The 23,693-nt window shown below is 41.8% G+C and overlaps 1 protein-coding gene across 1 annotated transcript in view; it reads left to right on the top strand.

Annotated features, from left to right (window-relative positions):
• The first annotated feature begins 640 nt into the window (after positions 1–640).
• wnt4 (wingless-type MMTV integration site family, member 4) overlaps positions 641–23,693 on the top strand; it is a 32,175-nt gene continuing 9,122 nt past the window's right edge. Inside the window, exon 1 of the mRNA XM_083938442.1 lies at positions 641–1,238. Coding sequence (XP_083794568.1) covers positions 1,027–1,238 — 212 coding nt within the window. The 5' untranslated portion in view covers positions 641–1,026. The remainder of the gene's footprint in view (positions 1,239–23,693) is intronic.

Genomic DNA, 23,693 nt, shown 5'->3' with positions numbered 1-23,693 from the left:
TGATAAAGAGTCCTCGGTACTGTTACGTGGCTGCTTCGCCCTATTATCCTCCTCCGACGTGTTCATCAATAAGTTGTGTGTAGCTGACATTTGTCATATTTTTGGGATTTGCTGGGTTCAAATGCTGACATTTTGCAGCCAAGCTTTAAATAGCCTGTTGACCGCAGAATATTTGGTTGAGTGTGTGAGGGGAAGAGTGAGATGCTGCCAAGATGTGTGTGCGGTTTGGGGAGCGTGTGTGTGTGTGTGTGTGTGTGTGTGTGTGTGTGTGTGTGTGTGTGTGTGTGTGTGTGTTTGTGTGTGTGCGCGCGCGCGCGCGTGTGTGTGTGAGAGAGAGAAAGAGCGTGTTCATGTGTGTGATGGAGAGGAGTGGGGGTGGCTGGGGAGGGCATTAGTGAATGGCTGTGCTATTGCATCCTCCCAGGAGACCTCTAAAACACATTGTCCTGTCTACACACACACACACATACACACGGACACACCACTTAAGCAGCGCACTAAACCCGCCTCCTTCATCACAAAAAAACTCCCATCTTGCAGCCATACCTCTATATCCTCGCACCGCCCCTCAGCTAAAGTCAGCACACATCTCTCCTCTGCCAGACGCACCGAGAGACGGTGGTGTGTGAGGAGGGCCCGTGCGTATTTACGCTCAATGTGTGCATGTGTCGGGGGAGAGTTTGGAGAGCTTGCTGCGCGCTGACAGGAGAGCCCCGTTTGTCTGAGAGCGGGACCCGGCATCGGGTGATTAGCCTTCAGAGAGGGGGAAGAACCGCATGAGAGCTCGTCATCTTGGCTTTCATTGACTGCTTGTCCACGCACGGTACCGATTTGCGTTAACGCGCAGCGGAGAAAGAAAGCAAACAAGTTGAATAAGAAGGTTCCGATTCAGCCCGAACGGCTGTTAGATCATATTTTTAGCATCCCACTTTCCCCCTTTCCCCGTCCCTTCTGAGTGCGGAGTGGCTTAGGGAGGGACGGGAGAACCGGGCTGACGGACCGTGAAGCTGCGCGCTTCCCCGGTGGATGAACCACCGGATGCGGGACGATGGATTAACAGCCTTCTACGGACCCCGCGGCTGCTTCTCTTTTCACCACCGACCCCCTGTCCACCTCGGGATAATTTCAGATCACAGCGCCCTTCCCGACCTCCCTCTCGAGATGACCGAGGAATATGTTTTGCGGTGCGTCCTGATGCTCTGCTGTGCGCTCCTCTCGGCCAACGCGAGTAACTGGCTGTAAGTTGGACTCCACATTTCTACTCCTGATTTTCGATAGTGGAACACATCTCTCACTCTGTTTCACCTCCACTGTTATCATTCACCCGACATCTTCCTTTTCCTCCTCACCTCCACCTCTTCTTCTGTCCTCTTTCCCTCCAGCTCAGCGGCCGCTCAGGTTAATTGTTACCCCCCCCCCCCCCCCCCCCCCACACACACACACACACACACACACACACACACACACACCGCCTTGATAACCTACCAACACCGCTACGTCCCCCAAACAAAGTGAAGACACATGTTCTTTTTGGTAAAGGTGCAGGTTGCCATATAGGTGACATTTCATATTCTTGACTTAGTATGAAATTATAAATGTAATGGCAGGTGGAAATGTAACAATAATATTCACGTGCAGCAAGTTTTCTTTATTAGTAGGTCTCTTGTACCTATCTTTCTGCCAGATAACCCTCAACTCCATTTGGTCATATGAACTAAATATCAGAAGGTTTTGAAAATGAAGACCTGTTAGAAAGAAATAAGATTTGTTTTTAATGCATCCTGTAAAACATACGGTTCTAATTTTCTTGTTGCAAACCCTTCAATGACCCTATAGGAGTATAACAATTAAACATCTGACTTTTGTTCCAAAAAAAAATTTTTACACAGTCATTTATACATATGTTGTCACCAACAGCCTATCATGGGTCAAGAGAGGATGCCGTTAATGTAAGACCGGTGTGGATCAGTTCAGCTGTATGCACTCTTCAGAAAATTGTATTCTATAAAATGAAAATACAAAAATGTCCCAACAAATGATCATTGCCTGAATACCACATGCGTATTACAGTAATACTAAAATACTTGCTACAGAATAAAATAGAGTAAGACCATTAGTTTACAATCAAGTTCAGCAGGAGGACAGTGTGTATTATGGTAAAAATATGGGATAGCTCAGGAGATAAGAATAAATGAAAAGTTCAAGCAGGTCACTTTAAGCCCACAGAGAAATGTGAGCCCTTAAAGGAATAATTTGTGATCCTATTTGATGTTAAAGCAGCCAGACCCAGGGTCTCTAACACACAGTGTGACTCTGTAGTTGAACCGCACAGTGCCACCTCTTCCTGGGGCCAGTCGGTTGGGTCGCATGTGTGTGCCTGCTCTCCCGGCAGCCTGTGGGAGGTGGTTAGGTGGGTTTCTGCATTCCTCTGCAGGCTCTGCTCCATTTTCTGCTGCCATTCATTCCTCTTAGCTTCAGTAAATTTACACACCACGCTCATCGTTCAGGGAGGACCTTCCTGTTCTCTTCCAAGGACTCGAGCCTCAGGTGGTATGAATTCTACCTGATATTGATAGTTATTATGATATGACACAATTAAAAGCTCCTATAGGGGCTTTAATTGTGGCCGTGCTAAATAGTGTGCTGACATTCATATTTGTAGTTTTTTCCTCTGTATTTGCTTTGTAAGATTTATAATAGAATCCCGTCAGCCTTGTGTGTTTACATCAGGATAACTGATGTTACTGACAGATTCATCAGAAAAAATCCAATACAGTCTTGCCAAACAGCACTGTCTGCCTTGAACTCTGTCACTGAGTGCAGGGTAATTGTGCTGTTTGGGGCTAAAGGCGTGGTGACAGCAGCAGAGCAGGCATGTACAGGCAGGCTGCCGAGCTGCCAGTCTCACAGGATTACACTGCTGAGGAAAAGCTGTGTGGGGCTGTACGGACTGTATCTCAGTCCTCAACTCGTCAACAAACCCTCAAGCTTCAGTTCTACCTCCACACAGCAACAGGTACACTCAGGGTCAAAGGATGGTAAACAATTAAGGGAGAGATTATTTGGTGTTATCTATCAACAAACTTCTGTACATAATGCAGCATTACAATGATCTCTATAGAACTGCCGGCTTGTTTGCCTTCAATTCAATTCAATTCAATTTTATTTAAAATGCCAAATCATAACAAAAGTTATCTCAGGACACTTTACAGAGTAGGTATAGACCACACTCTATGACTTATTTATGATTAACATAGACCCAACAATTCCTCCATTGAGTACGGTGGCAACGAAAACCCTCCCTTTAACAGGCAGGAACGTCGGACAGACCCAGCTCTATGGGTCAAGGCCCTCTGTCTTGACCGGTTGGGGAGGAAGAAAAGGAGAGAGAAAGAGAGAAAAGATGGACAGATAGACGGAAAGAGACAAAGACAGACAGCTTGCTTGATAACTTCCAGAGATGCAAGCAACCACAACACGCTATGAGTCTTCTGCCTGTTGATGACACCAGCAAATTATTTCAGAGTCTTATTCTACTCTTATTCTTAACAAATCAGCAAGGAGACTTTCGGAATATGGGCAGGTAGCTAGGCTAACGTCAATTACTTGTTTAAGGTGGGAGGTCATGTTCGTCGTGAACGAGTTTATAGGCAAAGTTCTTCTTGCAAAGTTTGCATCTAACCTTCTTGGGGTCATCAGAGTTTTTGTGCGTCTTGTCCGACTGTTTTTGAATATTTTCATCCGACCAAATCTGCAGCAAACACTCCACCTGCGCATGACACCAAAAAGACGTCAGAACCACCGTAGGCCTCATGCTCGTCCTCGTGCTCGTGCTCGTACATGTGTGCACGCTCATGCTCGTACATGTGCTCGTGCTTAACAAAAGCCCACCTCTCCCAAACGGACTGTGGCCGGCAAGCGTACGGTTTCACTCACACTGGTCAAACGAACTAGACTTTAGCGGTGAAGCGTGCTTGGGCACGGTACAGATGGACAGTGTGAGTGCGTCCTAACTGTCTAACCACAATGTCGAAGGGCCCTGGACCTGCTGTGTTAAAAAAAAAACACCAACAGTGACAGAGTGTCTGACTTCCTATATCTGGCCCTGCAAATTAAAAGCCCTCCAGCCTTTTAGGGCGCACTCACACTGTCCGTCCGTACCGTGCCCCGTGCTTTAGGGTACTTGTCCCCCCCTTCCTCTCCCCCCGCTGGCCAGGCCCGTTTGTACTCACACTACCTGGGCCTCAGGCGGATGCTTCTTGCCTGTCCCTACGTCATCACGGCGTAACACTTCACACGCATTGCGTCGCTTTGTTTACAAATCTTTCCATAGACCTCAGAGTTTTTGTGCGTCTTGTCCGACTGTTTTTGAATATTTTCATCCGACCAAATCTGCAGTAAACACTCCACCTCCGCATCACACCAACATGAACCTTTCGCCACCATTGTATTAAATGTCCGCACATGGTCCGTCTTTTTTTTTTTTTCTATGTCCGAAGAGGCGCACATAAAATGACGTCAGAGCCGCCAAAGGCCTCATGCTCGTGCTCGTGCTCGTGCTCGTATTTGTGCGGACACTCATGCTCGTAAATGTGTAAACGCGCGTACAAAAGCCCACCTCTCCCAAATGCAAGCTGGCCGCAGCTAGGCTCGGTGCAGTTGCACTCACACTGGTCAAACGAACTAGGCTTTACCCGTGGAACCTGTTTGGGCAGATTACGGATGGACAGTGTGAGTGCACCCTTAGAGCAGCCGCCAGTCACATATATTTTCACTTCATTTTGACAAGACACAGCTCCAAATGTTTTATTTTTCTTGCGACCAATGGATCAATTAAATTTTTGTCGGCTAATGATGTTTGGTTGACCAGTGCTTGGTCGACTATTTGGGGGCAGCCCTAAAAACAACAGTGTGGCCGTTTAAACTGTGCAGTACAATATTTCTTTATCCAAAACACAGTAACGGTGGATGGCCAATGGCTGAATCTCTCTCCTATTTCATGCTGCTATTTCATTGGTCAACCTAGGGGGAGAAGCAAGAATGTATTCACCAAAAAGTCTCAGCCATAGACTGTATAATAGAGATGGAGGTACCGTGACGTCACCCATTGGTTTGCGGATAACTGTTTAAATGCCAGGAAATTGCATCTTGGCATTTTGGCTGTCGCCATCTTGGGTTTTTGAAGCCAAATTTGGACAAGAGGGCAGTGCAAGGGAGGAGCGCTTAGCAGTGTCAGGCTGCACTCCGGTGTTGTTTCAATGACGCTGCCCTAAGCTAAATGCTAAAGAGAGAAACTGCACTGCTGTTCTTTAACCAGTTGACACGTTTCTCTGGTGGATTATTGGCTGGAAGCTTCGGTTGCTGACGCTATTATCTGCAGGGACACAGAGTTGGTTGAAAGTTGTCAGTTTCCCTTAAGTTTACAGCTAACACTAGCACTAGCCAGCTAATATTGGCTTTGTTAGAACTCTGATCAAAACATTTTCAGGGGACCACATCGTTACAATGAACTGTGATGAAGTGAAAACACACTGAGAGAGGGTCAAAAAGACACCCAAAAACTAGCTATTTAAATGTACACAGTGCTGTGGATATTTCTAAGCTCCTATACTGTCACTAGCACGGTGACCTGTCAATCACAAGGTAGCCCTTGCTAAAACACCCCCTTCTTTATGGTCTGTTTGACTCTAAATGGAACCATAATTTACTAAATGAACATCATGCTGTATTGAAGGAGACTTAAACTAGCAATTGAGCCCATAAACGCATTAGGAAAATGTTTACTAAAGTAATGAAAAAAGTGAGAAGTAGGCTCATTTTCTGATTGACTTCTATAGAAAAAGACTTCTTTTTGCAACCAGTGGAGTAGCCCCCTGCTGGACATTAGAAAGAAAGCAGGTTTAAGGCACTTCCGCGTTGGCTTCAATCTACAGAACCAGAAGCTATGTCCATCCTTATTATATAGTCTATGGTTTAAAGCGAGCATGCGCAGGAGCAGCGGTGGTAGGCAGGGCGATGCCAGATCTAGAATTTCTCAATGATGGAGAGAGAGTAGATGTCCTTCCAGAACCTTCACTGAGTTGTTTTTTTTTTCTTTCTATGTGATGAATCCACATTAAACAAAATATTAGTCATAGCAGAGTAGAAATACAACGAAAAAAAAAGTTTAAAGGGGCACTGTTTATTTAGTGTTGCACTTTCAAACAGTTGGAAAACTCTCAAAAGACACAGTGTTTTCAAAATGATTGTTCAAAATAAAATCGAAGCAGCAGAGGCTCAGATATCCTGACTTATACTCCTGTGTCAGTCAAGCTAAAAAAAAGACAGGGTCCCACATTTCCCATAATGCATCCTGAAAGCATCTTCTCATGAGTTAATTCATGCCTGTTAAATGCCCACTCATAAGTGAGTGGATTCTAAAAGCAGATTACATCACTATGACATTACAAGGGTTATTTCTCAAACTTGACAATGCATCTCCAGAGCCACAGAAGGCATTATACAGCTGTTTTCATTTTCCTTAGAAAACTCATCTAAAAATACTGGAGTACGCCTTCACATAAGGTCCACCAGTTCAGTCAGGTACATTTGTTGATATATGTGTCCTGAAACTTTATAGAGAGGCAAAGCCCCTCCTCTTCAATAGACCACCAGAGGACCCTATTTAGAAGAAAATATACATGTATGTTAGTAAATGGGGAGAGAAAAATAAATGTGCCATGACACATATGAAATTTATCAATTGACTTGTGTGTAACATAGCTAAATTACCTAGCTGTCATCAAGCAAGACATTATCATAGATGACATGTATTGTGCAAATGGAGAGATGAAGTTCAACAGGCAGTTTCTCACAGAATTAAATAGTATTATGACCAACCTGCAGTAAACAGATACTTTCTTGACTTGCAAAAATATTGTTTAAATTGACAATCTTCATATGAGAAATTAATGGCACAATTAAAACAGGATCAAAAAAATGTTCGTCTCTCACTGTTCGCTAGCTGACATATTACAGCATAAAGTCCCATGGTGGACACTAAAGGGGAGGGACTTCACCTCTTTTCAGGGATAGTGATAACCACAAAGTAGATAAAATTGGGTGTGCACAATTAATATATATTTGATGGAATATCCAATCCAGAATGGCTCAAACTGAAAAATACCCTGTAAGTACTTGAAGGGTTGTGAATTCACACTCAACAGAGATGTATTACACAATAACAATAATGTAAACAAATGTTTGCTTGGCATTATTACCATTGATTAATTGTGAAAAAAATCCACTGGCTCTAGCTTTTCAAATATGTCTATTTTCCTTCTTTTATAATATGTATACCTACAGGGTTTGGGACTGTTGGTCAGTTACAATCAGCTATTTGAATATGTGGCCTTGGGCTCTGAGAATCTGTGACAGATATATTTGTACATATCAAATCATTATTTTTTCCATCATGAAAATACTTAGAAGATGAATTGATAATGAACATAATTATTAGTTGCAGCCCTGTATTGGAGATGTCAGGTTATCATTGGCTCACACATGAAACATTTCTGAAAATGATTATGATTACGAGTGGTAAAATGTCACCTCTCAACTGTTCTCACATCACAAATAAACACCTCATTCACCTCACCTGCGCCTGTCACCTTTAGCCTGTTAACCAGGATGCGATCAGTCAGTTCCCTGTGGCTGCTGAGTCATCTTTAGTGTTCCGCTGCAGAAATGGGATTTGAATGCTACTTTTCATTAGCATGTCCGTCATCACCCTCCTCCTCCTCTTCCTCCTCTTGCCCTGCTCTGACTGGTTCTGCTGCACCTGCACGGTGCTCCAAGGCTGTGTCTCTGTTTTTGTGGGTATGATTTTATTTTTTATTTTATTGAGCATATAAACTGGCATCTTGTTCCACAACAGTGGCACACACAGTAATTACCACACTGACCGCAGAAGAATGGTAACCACTTACAGTACACCATATATTGCTCACACAGACACATGCACAGCTGAACTGAATGTTAGAGAAGCGGCAGGTGTGTGTGTGTGTGTGTGTGTGTGTGTGTGTGTGTGTGTGTGTGTGTGTGTGTGTGTGTGTGTGTGTGTGTGTGTGTGTGTCAAATCAAATAATGTAGGAATGTACTGGCTAGTAAAAGAGGACTCATTTGGGGCTTCCCTTCAAGTTATTGACCATATTCTTTGCCTTAACTAGAGAGCTTCCATGTTGCATTTTTGTTCAGTGTTAGAGTGGAAGTGCCATTACTTCCATTAGTGTCACTCTCAATATGTGGTCAGTTTTAAATAATGCCTATTTCGATATTTGTGCTGATGTTTTCTAAGCTGTTGGCTGCGTCAGAACAGCTTGCAAGCAGTTGTTTAGCTCAAACTTGTGAGTAAATTACACCTTGTAGTTTGGTCAGATCATGTTCTGACTACAAACAAAGCGTACCAGAGTTTGTTTGTAACCAGTTGTTTTGGTCTCTGGCAGAGAACAATTGCTGTGTTCAAATGAAATGCCAACATAAGCATGCTTCTAGGCTAACACTGCTAACAGGCTGATGTTAAGCAGGTATAATGTTTATATTGTCATCTTTGTTTCACAGTGTTAGCATGCTAACATTTGCTAATTAGCACTAACCACTGTGCAACTGAAGGGAGGATTTAAAGCTTTTCCAAAACGTAGGCCTATATGTATTGACACAGATGTCTTGAAAGGCCATTTTAAATTAATGTAGAAACTGGGGTAGATCATCAGGTTTTATATGACTTGAATTGGGACTTTATTCACCTGAGCAATTACTTGAGTTATCTTGCTTGATTTATAGCAGGGACTCGACTTGACTTGTTTGACTCTCTCCAGAGTAACCTGGGACCTTCTTGAGACTTGAAGGCTACTTTAGGTTTGCTTATGTTTTGCATGTATGACAAATTACTTCCACCTCTGGGTTTAGTCTCAAAAAAGCGTTAGGGTTTAGGTTTAGGTTTTAGGTTAAGAAAAGGTCATGATTTGGGTTCAAATGGGTAATTAATACACATTGTCATGTTGGTTACCATTAGTTTGTCATTGTCAGTTGTTTGATGATGTTTGATTTGTTATTAAGGTTAGGGAAGGATTATGGTTATGGTTAAAAGAAACACACGCTTACCATCGGTACGAAGCATCAGACGAACAATAGTCTCCTGTGATAAATGTTTTGTAGATCCATCTAGCTCACATCATATTGCTCATCTCAGCCACACCTCTACCTGTATTGTAATTAAAAATTGAGGCTCCAGGCGACACTTTGGCCAGATTTATTAAAGAGAAGATGGCGTGCGCAGTCGTTGCCCCAGTTACCTGTTGTTTTGAATGAAGACACTGGGGGAGGACTGGTGTTATTAGCATACAGACAAGTTTTAATAGGTCAATGATTTTTCATTGAGCATGTATGAACTGTTTTTAGTTTCCAACACGCCTGCTGATTTACAACCCAGTAGAAGCTGTAGAGAATTTATTATAATGAGATGTTTGATGAGCACATAAGTACAGAGGTTTCTGTGGTTGTTTTTACAACAGTCTGATGCTGGTTGTACTAAATGTCACCATGCAGTCGATCCGCTGTGCATAATTGTGGCTTGACAGTGCACAACAGTGTGTGGCTGTCGATTACTTGTTGTTTAATACAGAGCTGGTGAGAATCACTCATTAATCGTTATTCTGCCTTGATTGCATTAATGCCATAAAAGGAATAAAAATTTATTTTGTGTGTGATCAAAAATAACAGTGGTTAAACAAGCAAATATAAAAAAGGCTTTATGTGATTTCACGGAGGTATATAGGGTTGTGTCTTTCACCAAATAAAGTCACCACAATATTGTGGATCTCATGAGACACAATGATTTTGGCACAAACATTGCAGACGACTAAGATACCAAACTGGTACAGTTCAGGAAATAACATCAGCCCTAGCTGACACCAGAGTTTTCTACCAAATTATTCAATCAAATGTATTTTTCTTTTAAAATGTAAAGAGTAAAAACAATGAAACACTGACTTGAGAAAAAGGAACCATATTGGTTTTGAATAATTACTCTCACCACTGCTGTGGCAAGGATTACATCTGGCATGTGTCTAAAGAAAAGACAAAAAGTGAAAGTGGCTCTGTTTCATTTATTTGTTTAGTTAAACTGTCATGAATCTCCTCTGGAGAAAGGATTAGAATCCTCATGTATTTGCACAAGACAGCACATCCCCTTTAAAACCTAGAAAGAGTTCAGTGTTTGCTTTTGAAACACTTCACTTTCAGTAGGGAGTAGTGGGTTCAAGTTTGGATGCCATTTGCTACTGTCAATATGAGGGGAAAGATACAGCAGCAAGGCAGCCAGGATATGGAATCAAATGTGGTTGAAAATTCATATTACTAAATGTTTTGGTTTAGGCAAAAAAGTTATGATTTCCCCTCTAAACTACTGGATAGACTCCATAGTATTCCTCAACATCTAAAGCAGCATCACTAACTATCTCTATATATAATGTACAGGAGAAGCACACACACACATACTTACTGGGCTCTCTGTGTCTGTCTTTGTCTTTCAGTTTCAGTGTGTGTGTGTGTGTGTGTGTGTGTGTGTGTGTGTGTGTGTGTGTGTGCGTGTGTGTGTGTGTGTGCGTGCGTGCGTGCGTGCGTGCGTGCGTGCGTGCGTGCGTGCGTACGTGCGTGTGCGTGCGTGCGTGCGTGCGTGTGTGTGTGTGTGTGTGTGTGTAAGCCTGTGAACATACATGCATGTGTGCCAGACAACCATGGTGAGGTGGTAAAGAGATGGCAGCTGATGGGTAACCAGAGAAAGCAGAGACCTTGGCATTGCGGTACACACTGGCGCCTCACACTTTTTTCACGCTCACACACACGTGCACCACACACAAATGTGGTAAAGCTCTGGCATGTTATTTTGAGCCCTCTTGTCACAAGAGTGTGTACAATTATTGTGACACACTTGGGGTCGTAGGGCTGACCAGGAAACATCTGGGTCGCTGAAAGACAAGAGACCATTGTGGCAATGTGCACAAGGCTTTTAGGAGACATAACACACCCTCTGGCGGCCATGTCGAAGGGCTTGTGCTCCTTGACAACAATAGCTGTGAACAGCTGATTGCATTTCTGAATGTATACGGCAGCTGTTTGATGTATTGGCTAGCTAACAATTTCTCGATCATACGCAAATACCTGTAAATGAGGTTTTCAAGGAGACTAGCAGTGGTAAGAAGAGTGATACATGTGAGGCAAAGACAGGTGCAAGCAACCATTCAGAGAGCAGGCAATGTCTGACTGAAGATGGAAACAGAGTGAAACTATTGTGTCTGATATCAGGCTACATGAACAAAGTCAGAAGCTCCAACATTCAGTGTCTGTGGCTCACAGCTCGGGATATTTTCACAACATTTTCATTTTGGTTTCCTATGGAGAGAAAAGGCAGTCGTGCAGTGCCTAGTGGGAGTGTGGCGGTGACTTTAAAGGGGGGTTGCAGTGCATCGGCCGGTCTGTATTTGCACAGAGTTGAGGTCTCATCTTTATGCAAATGAGTCCCTCCAGCGTAGCGTAACTGGCCCATGAAACTTGGACTTGCACTTTCCGATGATATTGATATCGCTGATGTCCATCGTGCATACACTTAAATAATATTTAAATGAATGATAAAAAAATAAAAATGACTAATAATTATAACTCCAGAACTTGCCAAGTTTTCTTGACTATCAAAGTAATCCTGTGATTGTTGTATTAACAGGAACTGCTAATAGTTTTATGGTGCCAATTTGCCAAAATGTAAACAAATACTTTTTTTTATTTAGCTAAGAGTTTATTGGTTATCTTATACTGTTTTTTTTATACCTCACTTGTGTTTTTATAAGCTGCTGGAAACTTAATTTCCTTGCGGGAGTCATCCAAAAGGATCAATAAAGAGAAGTCTAACTCTAATACAGGCTAATATGGCCTCCTTAAGTCCCTGTCCAGGGGTAAAAACCTGTCATTAATAACAAGAATAACATTTTAGGATATTTAGGGTAACTTACACCCTTCATCTTAAAATGAAAAGTTTTAAGAGAAAAGCAAGGGACCAGGATGACTTTGCAATACTGCAGACTAATGCTTTGATGTCTTATATTGTATTGTCAATTTGTTGCTTAAAAAAGTTCATGAAATAATAAGCTCAGAGCAATGTGATTGCATTATCAATGGGTTTTTCTGTATGGTTGATTTTATTTTCACATGCAGTTAAGGAGATAAGGTTGCTTGTAAAACTAAAATCGTTCATGTGCAGTGGGGCGGGTTTGGACATGCACCATTTATAGTCCTGCTAACTATTTACACAGTTAACATGCGTGTATAAACTTTGTGTTGTACACACATTTGTATAAAGAAGTCTCTGTGCAGGAGGTTAGAAGTTTCCGCATGGTTCTCACTATCACTGTTGAACACAATCCCCTTACTCAGGTTAATCCTCTTTATTTGAAACTTAGATGTCCTGAATCTTCCCTTTCCTATAAGACTTGACATCAAATAGGTCCTACTATAGACTAATTATCTAAAATATATCTTACCAAAAATGTACAATAACCATAGGGGATGGTCCGAGGGACACTGACCCCCAGTCTGATTGGCCATCTAAATGCTTCCTCGGACTGATAGAAGCTTGTTTTTAGGCACACCTGTGTCATTGTTCCATGGATGGCTGTGCTGGTGTGTCTGCAGGTCAGTCCACCACTTTGGTCCAGGCTCTAATATCAATAAGAATTAGATGGATTGCAGTTTTATACATACATTCAGTGGCGTGGCATGACTTTTTCACAAGTCATTAGTATTTTGAAAGCACTTTCATGTCACAGAAACCACAGAGTGAATGTTGGATGTTATTATCATAGTGTCATTATGGGTCAGTTGTTTTCTTTCTAGTCTGCATGGATCTGACAACCGTCCAGCTGTTTGGCTCTCATATTGACGAATTCTAGGATCCTACTACAGATGCTCCTGTGCTTACATCTCTGGTTGTTGCTGGTCTGACTGTGACCAGAAGCCAGAGAGTCTGGTCAATCAGCCTTCTAACTACTGCAGTGCTGCCAGGATGGTTACAAAACCAGAAAGGAATAAGAAAATTTAAAAAAAATTGAAAAGAAAAACATTGACAAACTATGACAAACCAGGATAACATTTTGCCAACGACCCATGCTTTTCCCACCTGACATAATCCATCATAAAGCTGCCCAAGTCTGCAGAAAGTTGTCCAATCTGGCATCATTTGGCCGTAAAGGTTTCTGCCTTCGATCCAGTTACTTTCACTGTGAGGGGTCAACCATTCAAGGACCACCAGGAAAATCCAAACAGATTACACGCATACCACCATCGGGCAGAAAAAAGTATGCACACATACAGACTGACTGTAGGCAGCACCTTTTTATTAGTCATTGTAAGTCAAATTTAAATGTATGTATATAATTAATAATATTATAATGTATATCATTTTGTGATTCTGCAATACTGATGATATTCCCATCAGCCTCAGCTATACTAAATGTTAGCATTGTCATCAAGAGCAAGTCAGCACTTAGCTCAAAGCAAAGCTCTGCGTCACAGAGCTGCTGTGACTATAGACTCTTATATAGTGTACAAATCAGTGAAATGACAAGATGCCTACGTTTTACTCTCAATTACTTGTAGATGATCCTTTAACAAACGACCCTTGCTGTGTGTGAAAACTTCCTTCACTTCTTTATTGATAAGGTGACTTCAATTAGGGCTCTAATCCTACCTTTTGCTCATGACCCTTCAATCTCTGTCTCCTGCTAGACTGTCTTTGACCAGTCTGAGCCTGTGAGTCTTTCCTTTTTGCAGGAGATGTTTGTCATTTGAAGACCTCAGGTTCTCCAACGATGCTGTCCCTCCTTGACTATTTAAAGAGGTTTTCCCGACTGTAGGACCATTTGCTTTTACAGTCATTAATAGCAGTCTGTCCTCAGGTGTCGTCCCCGAAAATTTTAAACATGCAGTAGTACAACCTCTGATTAAAAAACCTGCTCTTAATCCTGCAGTTCCTTCTAATTTCAGGCCTATCTCCAAATTGCCTTTTCTCTCAAAAATCCTGGAGAAGATCGTGCACAGTCAATTAACGTCCTTTCTGGAAGAACACAATATTCTAGAAGTTTTCCAATCCAGTTTTAAAATTGCTGCACAGCACCAAATCAGCCCTTTTAAGAGTTTTTAATGAAATCTTTTTAGCTACTGACTCTGGTGACTGTGTTATCCCTGTGCTTTTAGATTTGACTACTGCATTTGACACAGTGGATCATGAAATATTGATCTCATGTTTGAAGCAGTGGGGGTGGGCATCAAGGGCATAGCACTGGAGTGGTTCAGGTTGTACTTGGCTGATCGAACGTTCTGTGTGAGCCTTGGGGAATCTGTAGCTCCTCTGCTCCTCGCCTGTGTGGGGTCCCACAGGGCTCAGTTCTTGGCCCTCTCCTCTTCTCTCTCTATTTGCTCCCACTGGGTTCCATACTTAAGAAGCACAGAATTTCATTAGAATGCAGCTGTAAGTCTTTTAAATGGCACGCGTAAACATGAGCACATTTCCCCCCTTTTAACCTGACTCCACTGGTTGCCTATTCAGTTTAGGATCCAATTTAAAATTATTTTATTTGCTTTTAAATCCCTGAATGGTCTTGCCCTGCCCTACCTATCTGAGCTTATACACCCGCCCACTCTCTCGGGTCAGATAATCAGCCTCTCCTGTGCCTGAAACTAAACTGAAGCTCAGAGAGAACCCTGCCTCTGCTGTATCGGCTTCCAAATTATGGAACGATCTTCCTCTGCGCGTTAGACAGGCCTCTTCTCTGTCTGTTTTTAAATCACTTCTTCAAACCCATCTCTTCTCCGTGGCCTTTGATACTCAGTAAGACATTGACTTTATTTATTTACTTGATTTTAAATTTTTCTTATTCTTGACTGCTTTTATCACATGGGTATTTGTTTTACTTATGTTTCATGTCTTTTTACCTATGTTATATTTGCTTATGTTTTATGTTTTTTTATTTATTGTTGTATATGTAATTTATGTGCTTCATGTGAAACTTTTTCAATCTTTAATCTTATTTATTCCTCTGTACAGCACTTTGGTCGTCATTGGTTGTTTTAAAGTGCTTAACAAATACTCTACCTTATTCACTGATATCAAAAAACTAATATTGTCATTCATACCTATATCATCTCTGTCCTAATAAGCCCAACAGCACAAAATCATCATGCTACTGTGCTGGTCTGATTCATTTTGTGGCAGCTTTACCATGGTAAGCTAGCTAATAAAATGACGGCTATAGCCAAGTCCTGCATTTAAAAACAATGAGCTGTTTGCAGCTATTATCTCCCAACAGCTACCAACCTCCAATATGGCCGCCAGAGTGTTTGTTCCATCACCTGAAAGAACACTATGGACAGAAACAAGACAATTAACAAAGAATAAGTTATTAGTAAAACAGGCAGAGAGTACGACTGGATGAGACTAATAGGCATGAACGTTTTACTTACATACACACACACACACACACACACACACACACACACACACACACACACACACACACACACACACACACACTAATTGATTCCCAGCCTTTAGGGGCAACAGCACTAACACCAGGCAGGAGGCTCATTTCATGGCTTTCATTGCCTCTTTTTCCAAATGTGTGTGTGTGTGTGTGTGTGTGTGTGTGTGTGTGTGTGTGTGTGTGTGTGTGTGTGTGTGTGTGTGTGTGTGTGTGTGTGTGTGTGTGTGTGTGTGTGTGTGTGTGTGTGTGTGTGTGTGTGTGTGTGCGTGTGTGTGTGTGCGTGCGTGCGTGTGTGTGTGTGTGCGTGTGTGAGGCTTGTGGTGTTGGCAGAGCATGTTATTTTTAGGGGGAAATGAGCTCTTGTGGAGCCAGCAGCATATAAATACACACACACACACACACACACAAACACACACACGGGCCACTAGCTGCTCAACTGTGTTAACTGAACTCATCACATGTTTCACTTTTATCACTTCACTGTCTCTCTGCTTTGCTTCATTATTCTCTCTTCTTCACTTTCATTGTTTCCCTTTGACATCCTCTCTTAAACCTTAGAACAGACCTCAGTGATCTCCACATTATTTATAATGACAATGGTGTTGAACCACTGTCAAATTGTTTTTTTATTATTCCAACAATAATCCTGCATGAAACCTGTGCAGTTGTCAGGTATGGTAAGGGTTAGACAAATAACTAGTTGGCCAATGTTGCCGAATGCTTTGTTTAAGGAAAGTGACTCGAGGCTACAGCACCCAGACCTCATTATCCTCACTTTTCTTTGTGCTGTATACACACATTTGCCAGATTATTAGGTACACCTGGCTACAGCTAATGCTCTATTACACACGTACAACAGCCCTGCAACTCGTCTTACCTCCATGAAGGTTATAATGTCCTTAAAGGTGTTTCTGTTATTTTGTCTACCCCATGTTTATGCGATGTTTATGCAATGAAGTTTGGCAGCACCATAAAGTTGAATCAACGAGTCTCTTAAAAAAGTTTAACAAAAACTGAATATTTTAATCTTCATGAAGGTCACGTATAGGACATGGAATTACTTACATGTTCAACTCAACTCAAAGCATTGCTGATGAAGCAGGACTGTCGTATTAGACTTCATTAGCTGGATAGAATAAACTGGCCACTGCTTCCTGCAGGTAGTGGAGACCATTATTTCCTATAGTGGAACACAGCCAAGTTCATTTTCAGACATATACCATGGACACTTATTTCAATGGGGGCGGCACGGTGAAGTGGTGGTTAGCACTGTCGCCTCACCAGTTCCTGGTTCGAATCCCGGCTGGGGGCCCTTCTGTTTGGAGTTTGCATGTTCTCCCTGTGTCTGTGTGGGTTTTCTCTGAGTTCTCCGGCTTCCACCCACAGTCCAAAGACATGCACGTGTTAGGTTAATTGATGACTCTAAATTGCCCATGAGAGTGAATGTGAGTCTTAATGTTTGTCTCTATGTGCCCTGCGATAGATTAGCGTCCTGTTTGGAAGTAATTCAAAGTGACAGTATCAAAGATATCTGTTAGACTGTACCAAAATGAAGCCAAAATATCCAGGATGTTGTCATCCAGCCACCAGGAGGCGATCCAGATGCTTTGACTTCACTTTTGGAGAGACGTCAAGCCGTTCACTGTTATATACAGTCAATGATCTGTAATCATAGCTCTTTCCTTTGTTGGTTAAGACATAATAATTGTTTACTTACAGCAGGAAAAAACAGTATGCCACTTCACACACAAATGATTTGAATAGTGATCTGTTGCGTTAGCTCAGCCTACCCTCTCTTGCTCCAGCTCTGTCACCATAATCATAATGTGTTACCTCATTTGGTGATAGATAATGACTTAACAGACATCTAAAATCTTCAAGACTATTACTGTAACTAACAGGCAGGTTAGTAAACGCATTCACAATTCCCATGAAATCTTGGGAAATATAATGCTATGAAACCAGAAAAAGTAATTAGTTAAGGTTAGAAAAAAAGGTTGTGGCATGGTTTGGTGCTTCCAGGACACAAACACCAAGCCTCCAGGTGAAAGTCCTGTTGTTTTATATTTGGTGTCCCATCCACCACCCTGACCCTCCTCCCACGTGGATTTAAGCGCACATTTACTACATCACATGATTGCCTTCTTTGCCCTGGATGTAATTTCAACAGAAATAAAGATGTGGTTTATACACAAATGACAGTGCATTACTTTATATGTATGATTTCAAATAGAAACCTGCCAGCCAATCAGATACACTTATTTAAACTGTGTTTAAAATGAAGTTTTTACAATGTAGATTAAACAGTGGACTGTGCAGATGAAGTTTTGTTGTATTTTTCACTTTGTAAACTGAAAGTCTCAATCTATCATCCAATTCTGGAGAAACTTTGTTGATATTTGGACTCAACACCCCAAACATATATAACCCAAACATATATATTCAACCCATAAGATAGCATTAGCATGTGCCAGATTCACCATCCCTCCGTCCCACCTGTCATCAGGCCGGTCCCCTCTTCAACACACACAGCAGAGTAGTTGTGTGGCTCCGTCCGAGCCTATGTGTTTGTTTCCCATTTACAGAGCCAGGGTGTTAACAGAAACACACAGAACGGACAGCTAGGGGGGCATGAGGAGATTGAATCTGACAAAAGAGTATCAGATTAGAATCACAGACTCCACCTTTAAGGATGCCACTGTGCTAAATGCAGCTCAGAGTCAGTTTCTTCTACAAGGATGCTTCAGCACGGCAAGTGCTTCCTGTCATGGACTGGAACACTTTCAGACAGGTTCATAGAGACACAAGTGGCTCACAATTAGAAACTCTATTGTGTCAGCTTTTTTTGGATGTATAGAGCAATGTGGCAATGACATGTAATCCTTCACTGTGGCATATTAAGGCTTTTTATTGATTTGCTGACATTACTTAGATGTCTCACATGCATGCTGGTTTAACCCGGAATTATTTTTTTTTATTATTTATAAAACTGTGCAATATTGACCAGTATGTGCCATAAACAGTGCTATTATTACAGTAAGAATTTCACTGTGCAATACCCGGTTTATTTCTATTATACTCATTATTATACTCTTAACTTTTAGCAGCATTAGTATTTCAAATGTGGTATACATTATATTGTAGTGTACATACAGTATATTCAAATATTTTTTATCTCTATTTGTCCAAATGTTGTTGCTGCATGGAAATATCATGTGCATATAGTTTTTATATATATATATTTACATATTTCTTATCCTATGCATTGTTTAACACAAATATTTTGTAATATAACAAAGTATTTGTGTATTATGTAAAAAATGCAGATCTTTGCCGTTATGATCCAGATTCAAACCTAAATGTTAGACCATAGAGCATCATGTAATAATCCATCAGAAAATGGTCTAATACTATAGATCCAAACTTTTAGAGTGGAGACTAAAGGTTCAAAGGCTTTTTACTCCATCTGTATTCTGGCCACATAACCAGTGCATAATCCAATCAACAGAGGTGTTTTCTAAAGAACAATGTGAGCAGACACATGGCACCATGTTGGCTGTTCATCTGAAGCCATCAGGAGAGCCGTAGAAGCTTCAGCAGGGACAAGGGCTGTCGTGTTGTTCAGTGGAGTTGAGCAGCTGAAGGTAAACTAAGAGGACAGTGCCCTCTACAGGTCATCATATGTTTAACATACTGTAGGTGTCCACTGCAGAGGGCATAGGAAGGGTTAGTTCAGGTCACACCACAGTCACACTTGTCATTGTTGAAACCTCTGCTGCCCCTCCGCTTGCAGTAATGAATGTAAAGGGTTTCACTTTACTGGACTGGCATAAAACTAAACTAAAATATTGCCCATTGATCAAGTCAAACACTCTCTCAAGACCTGTGCACAGTGCCTCAGTAGAAAAGATGCTTCTTGCAGCTCTCCTTGGGTTTCCCATTCATGCTATATTTACCTGTCACTGTGTACCTCTGCTGTGTGCTTAGTGCTGGAAAGGCAAACATGCGGATATTTTCATATAAATACACATTAGAGGTGACGGATGCACTGAGAGTGTGCAACAGTTTGTGTCATTTGAGTGTGTGTGGAACGCTGACATGTTTGTTGAAGCAAACTACTGTCATGCAGATGTGTCCAGCCTCTATATCCCCTCCAACCCCTGCATTTCTCTTCTCTCTGTGGTCCCTACTTTCTCTTCCTTTTGGCCCACATTTTACATACAAATAATTAGTCTAGCCAGAATATTCAATGTTGAATGAAAATAATAAAAAAGCATAAAACTGATTGGTCAGATGAATTTCAAACAGCAAAGTGCTGGAGTTGACATTGCTGCTGACATTGGGTCTGATTAGTTTCTATGGTTGGAACCGTCGTCAGCCTGTTGAACTCTGAACAGATGCATGAAAGACCGCCACAACTGATTGGGGTTGTTTGCTCCGTAACTGTGAGAGTGTGTTGACATGTTCCTTTGGATGAACCAGTTTTTAAACGCTGTGTTCTGTTTAGTGTTGACTTCATGTCTGTCCATCTCTCTACGGTCCAGCTATGAGTCTTTAAACCTCTCTTGCTGTTTTCTTCTCCTCTTTCCAGTTGTCCAGTCATTAACTATGAATCCAAAGTGGCATGCTCTCCAAATTAATATTAGAAAGTAGACTTGTAGTCAAGACCGCCTAAACCGAGACCGAAACACTACCAAGACCAGAGAGTATCAAGACCAAGACAAGACCAAGACTAGTTCAAGACTAGTTCGAGACTGAGGTCGAGACCAAAAAAACATTTTTTTTATGTAGAACATAAGCACCATACTGGGTTCAGCTGCTTAGTATAAATATGAGATTGTATTATTTCAACTACAGGCACAATAATACAGATACAGTGCATGTCTTGTGTGTGAACTCATTATAAATGTTAAAGGTTTTATGTTGTTCTCTACAGAATCTGTAGCCTAAACCATTCTGCAGCTGTAGTGGCATGATAGGCTTATAGGGCCACACAGAAGAGGACTTCACCATTATACATACGATAACACATCAAACATTTAATAAATCAAAACATATAATAATAAAATAAGGCTGCATTGCATGTTGATCATGTAGGCAGGAGAGGGATTAAGCCTGTGTGTGTGGGGGCATGTTAAATCGGTTGGACTTCTTTCTGCGGTCAGTCAGTGGGTTATAGACTACATAGCAATGGTCTGCTATATAAAAACAGGAGAGTGCAGTGATTGACCAATCAGAACTGAGTATTTAGCAAAGCCATGTAATAAACATATATACTCTTAGAGTGAACTTCCGGCTCTTTTAAGGCAAATACACTCATCAAATAAGTCATCAAGACATTTTTTTTTGTGCAATAACAACTAACTGGGAAATCCGGGATAATGGCTAACAGTCACTAACAGTCAAATGCGGCAAACACGGATAAGCTTGGAGCGGTGAGTTTCTTTTTTAACCACTAATATTGCTCCAAATAACACCAAACCTATGCAATAGCATGATACGAGTCCTTACACATAAAATGAAGCACAAACAACGTAGTTAGTGACATCAGAGTTTATTAAAAGAGTGTTTTGAAAGACTTACCAACTTGACCGGTACCAGCTCCTCTCGTAGTAAAGTCCATTTAAGTCGATTAGAAAATGCAATTAAAAAGGAAAGGAGAGGATTTATTCCAGCAAAACACGTAAATGTTGTGGTTTGTGGCAGTTTGGGGAAATATCTTTACCTCCAGTCTATCCGTAGCCAGTTGCTGCACTCGTGGACTGGCATTCTTCTTCAAGCACACATTCTTTGGGTTCTTTGGGTCAGAAGCTCTTCTACGAATTATGAAGTCGTCCTTTTCCAAATGTTTGCTGCAGACACGGTAATCCCTCTGCCTAAGCGTCTCAATCGGCGTCTCAACTTCCAGATTCAAAACAGTAAGCTACTGGTTTATCAGAGAACGGTCATCTTACCGCAATGGTAGCCCTAGTCGGCTTTACCCGTGCCAGCACTCACTGTGCGTCTTCTGGCAACACATGCCCCCTGACCTCTCGGGTGACGTTTCTGCGCTGCAGGAATGATGCTGTGGGACTTTTCCAAACCTTTTACCATCCAGTATCCACTATTAACTTATATTTTACCAAACTATAAAACCACAAGGTTTACGTGTTTTGCTGGAATAAATCATCAATGGCTCCTTCCCTTTGGATTGTATTTGTTATCGACTTGAATGGGCTTTACTACGAGAGGAGCCGGTACCGGTCGAGTAGGTAAGTCTTTCAAAACACTCTTTTAATAAACTCTGATGTCACTAGCTATGTTGTTGGTGCTTCGGTTAATGTGTAAAGACTCTTTTCATGCTACTGCAGAGGTTTGGTGTTATTTGAGGCTTATTTTGTCAGCCCCAAAGGCTGTCATTTTAGAATAATAGAAAACAGAAAAGGGCAATACTCATTACATAGTCTCAAGCTGAAACCAGCAACTACCCAGCATGTCTGTAGGAGGAATGGGAATATATTGGCTTTTAGGAAAATATGCTCAAGGCTTCAAGGCTTTCTACTGACAGTTGAGATGATCCATAACTCTGAGACAAACTACATATATGGTTTTAATCACATCAGAGCTACTTTACCTTTGGACAGACCCAGGCTAGCTGTTTCTCAGTTTCCAGCCTTCATTTCCAAAAATATTTTTTTTTTACTTTAACCATTGTAAAGAAAGAAGTTCAGGATCTGGGGCATTGGTGACAATTTCTATAACAAAAAATGTAAGCTCAAAGGTCCCTTTACCAGTCCCTTCACCAGCTTTCAACTACATCACGTGGTCTTCATTCAGAATTAAGCTCTGAAGGCCAATAAGCTTCCATTCTTCTGTTACATTGTGACATCTTCTTATTTTATTTAGTCATTCATATTTGTAGTCTAAGTCTAAGTGTTCATAGGGGATTTTGTATGGTATTCACCATTTTTATCTTAGCATTTATTTCCTGTCTGCAGATAACAACCTGCGTCATAAATGTCTCCTCTGTTTAAAATGATCTTGTGTTTTCAGCCTCCCATGAGGCCGTGGGGGACTGGGTGGGAGGTATGGAGCATTCCACCTGGACTGTGGTGCGTTTGCGTGTTTGTGTTGCATTAAACATTGCAGCCTTCACAACACCACTGGCTCCACTGGGCTTAGGCCCCTGGGATTTAAGCATGCAACCACCAGAGGCCAGAGACGAAAGAGGTAGCAGAATGAGGAGGAGATGTGGGATGATGTTGTGTGTGTGTGTGTGTGTGTGTGTGTACGTGTGCGTGTGCGTGTGTGTGTGTTGCTCTGTCCTTCTATGGGTTGACTCCTCTGTCTCCTTGTTGAGGCGTTTTGTGAACCTCATCTCTGGGAAGCGAAGGGTGTACACAGCAGAATGAAGAGATAAAGTGAAAACACACACACACGGCCAAGGCCTGTGCTGAACTTTTCCCACACGTGTACACACACACACACACACACACACACATATATATCCAGGGAATCACCTGAATAATGGCTTATCAAGTGTTTATGAAATGTTTCCAGGGTGAATGTGAGGCCAGTAGGATGCCACCCAGCTGTTTGTGAGTGCGGTGCTGAGTTCTGTTGTCGTCTTGTGTTTTTATCGCCGTCTGATGCTCTCCCAGCTGGATGCCTCCACCCAAACCTACTGCTCTGCTCAAGGTTATGCTCAACAACAAAGAGGGATCAAACGGCGCACATGGCTTTGATGAAACCCTGGCTATTGCAGTGGAGCAAATCCGAGCGGGGCAGAGCTGAGCTGGACCTGATCCACACCAGCAGGAGCTGTAGATCTGGGAAGACAAATAACCTCACGGAGGGCTTGAGGACAGACTGTGGGGTTTAGGGCTCCTGAACAGAAAGGCTTCTCACTACTGATATCTTTACACATTTTCATATGGTGTCCTTCATGGTGAAATAACTTTTTCATTTCTTAGCTGAAGCAGTTCTATGAGCGTTTTTATTCCTGCCAGGTTTATTAAAGCGTCAGTGTTTTCATAAAACAATAAGCAATGTATTCTTATCAACAGGTGTGTATTATATCTTATTTTAAGTTTAAGTTTTAAAGAGCTGACGGTTACGTTTAGTTTAGTTTGTGGTATGTCTTAG

The sequence above is a fragment of the Echiichthys vipera genome (genome assembly GCF_963691815.1).
Source record: "Echiichthys vipera genome assembly, chromosome: X".
Lineage (NCBI taxonomy): Eukaryota > Metazoa > Chordata > Actinopteri > Perciformes > Trachinidae > Echiichthys > Echiichthys vipera.
This window is presented reverse-complemented; position numbering and strand designations above follow the sequence as displayed.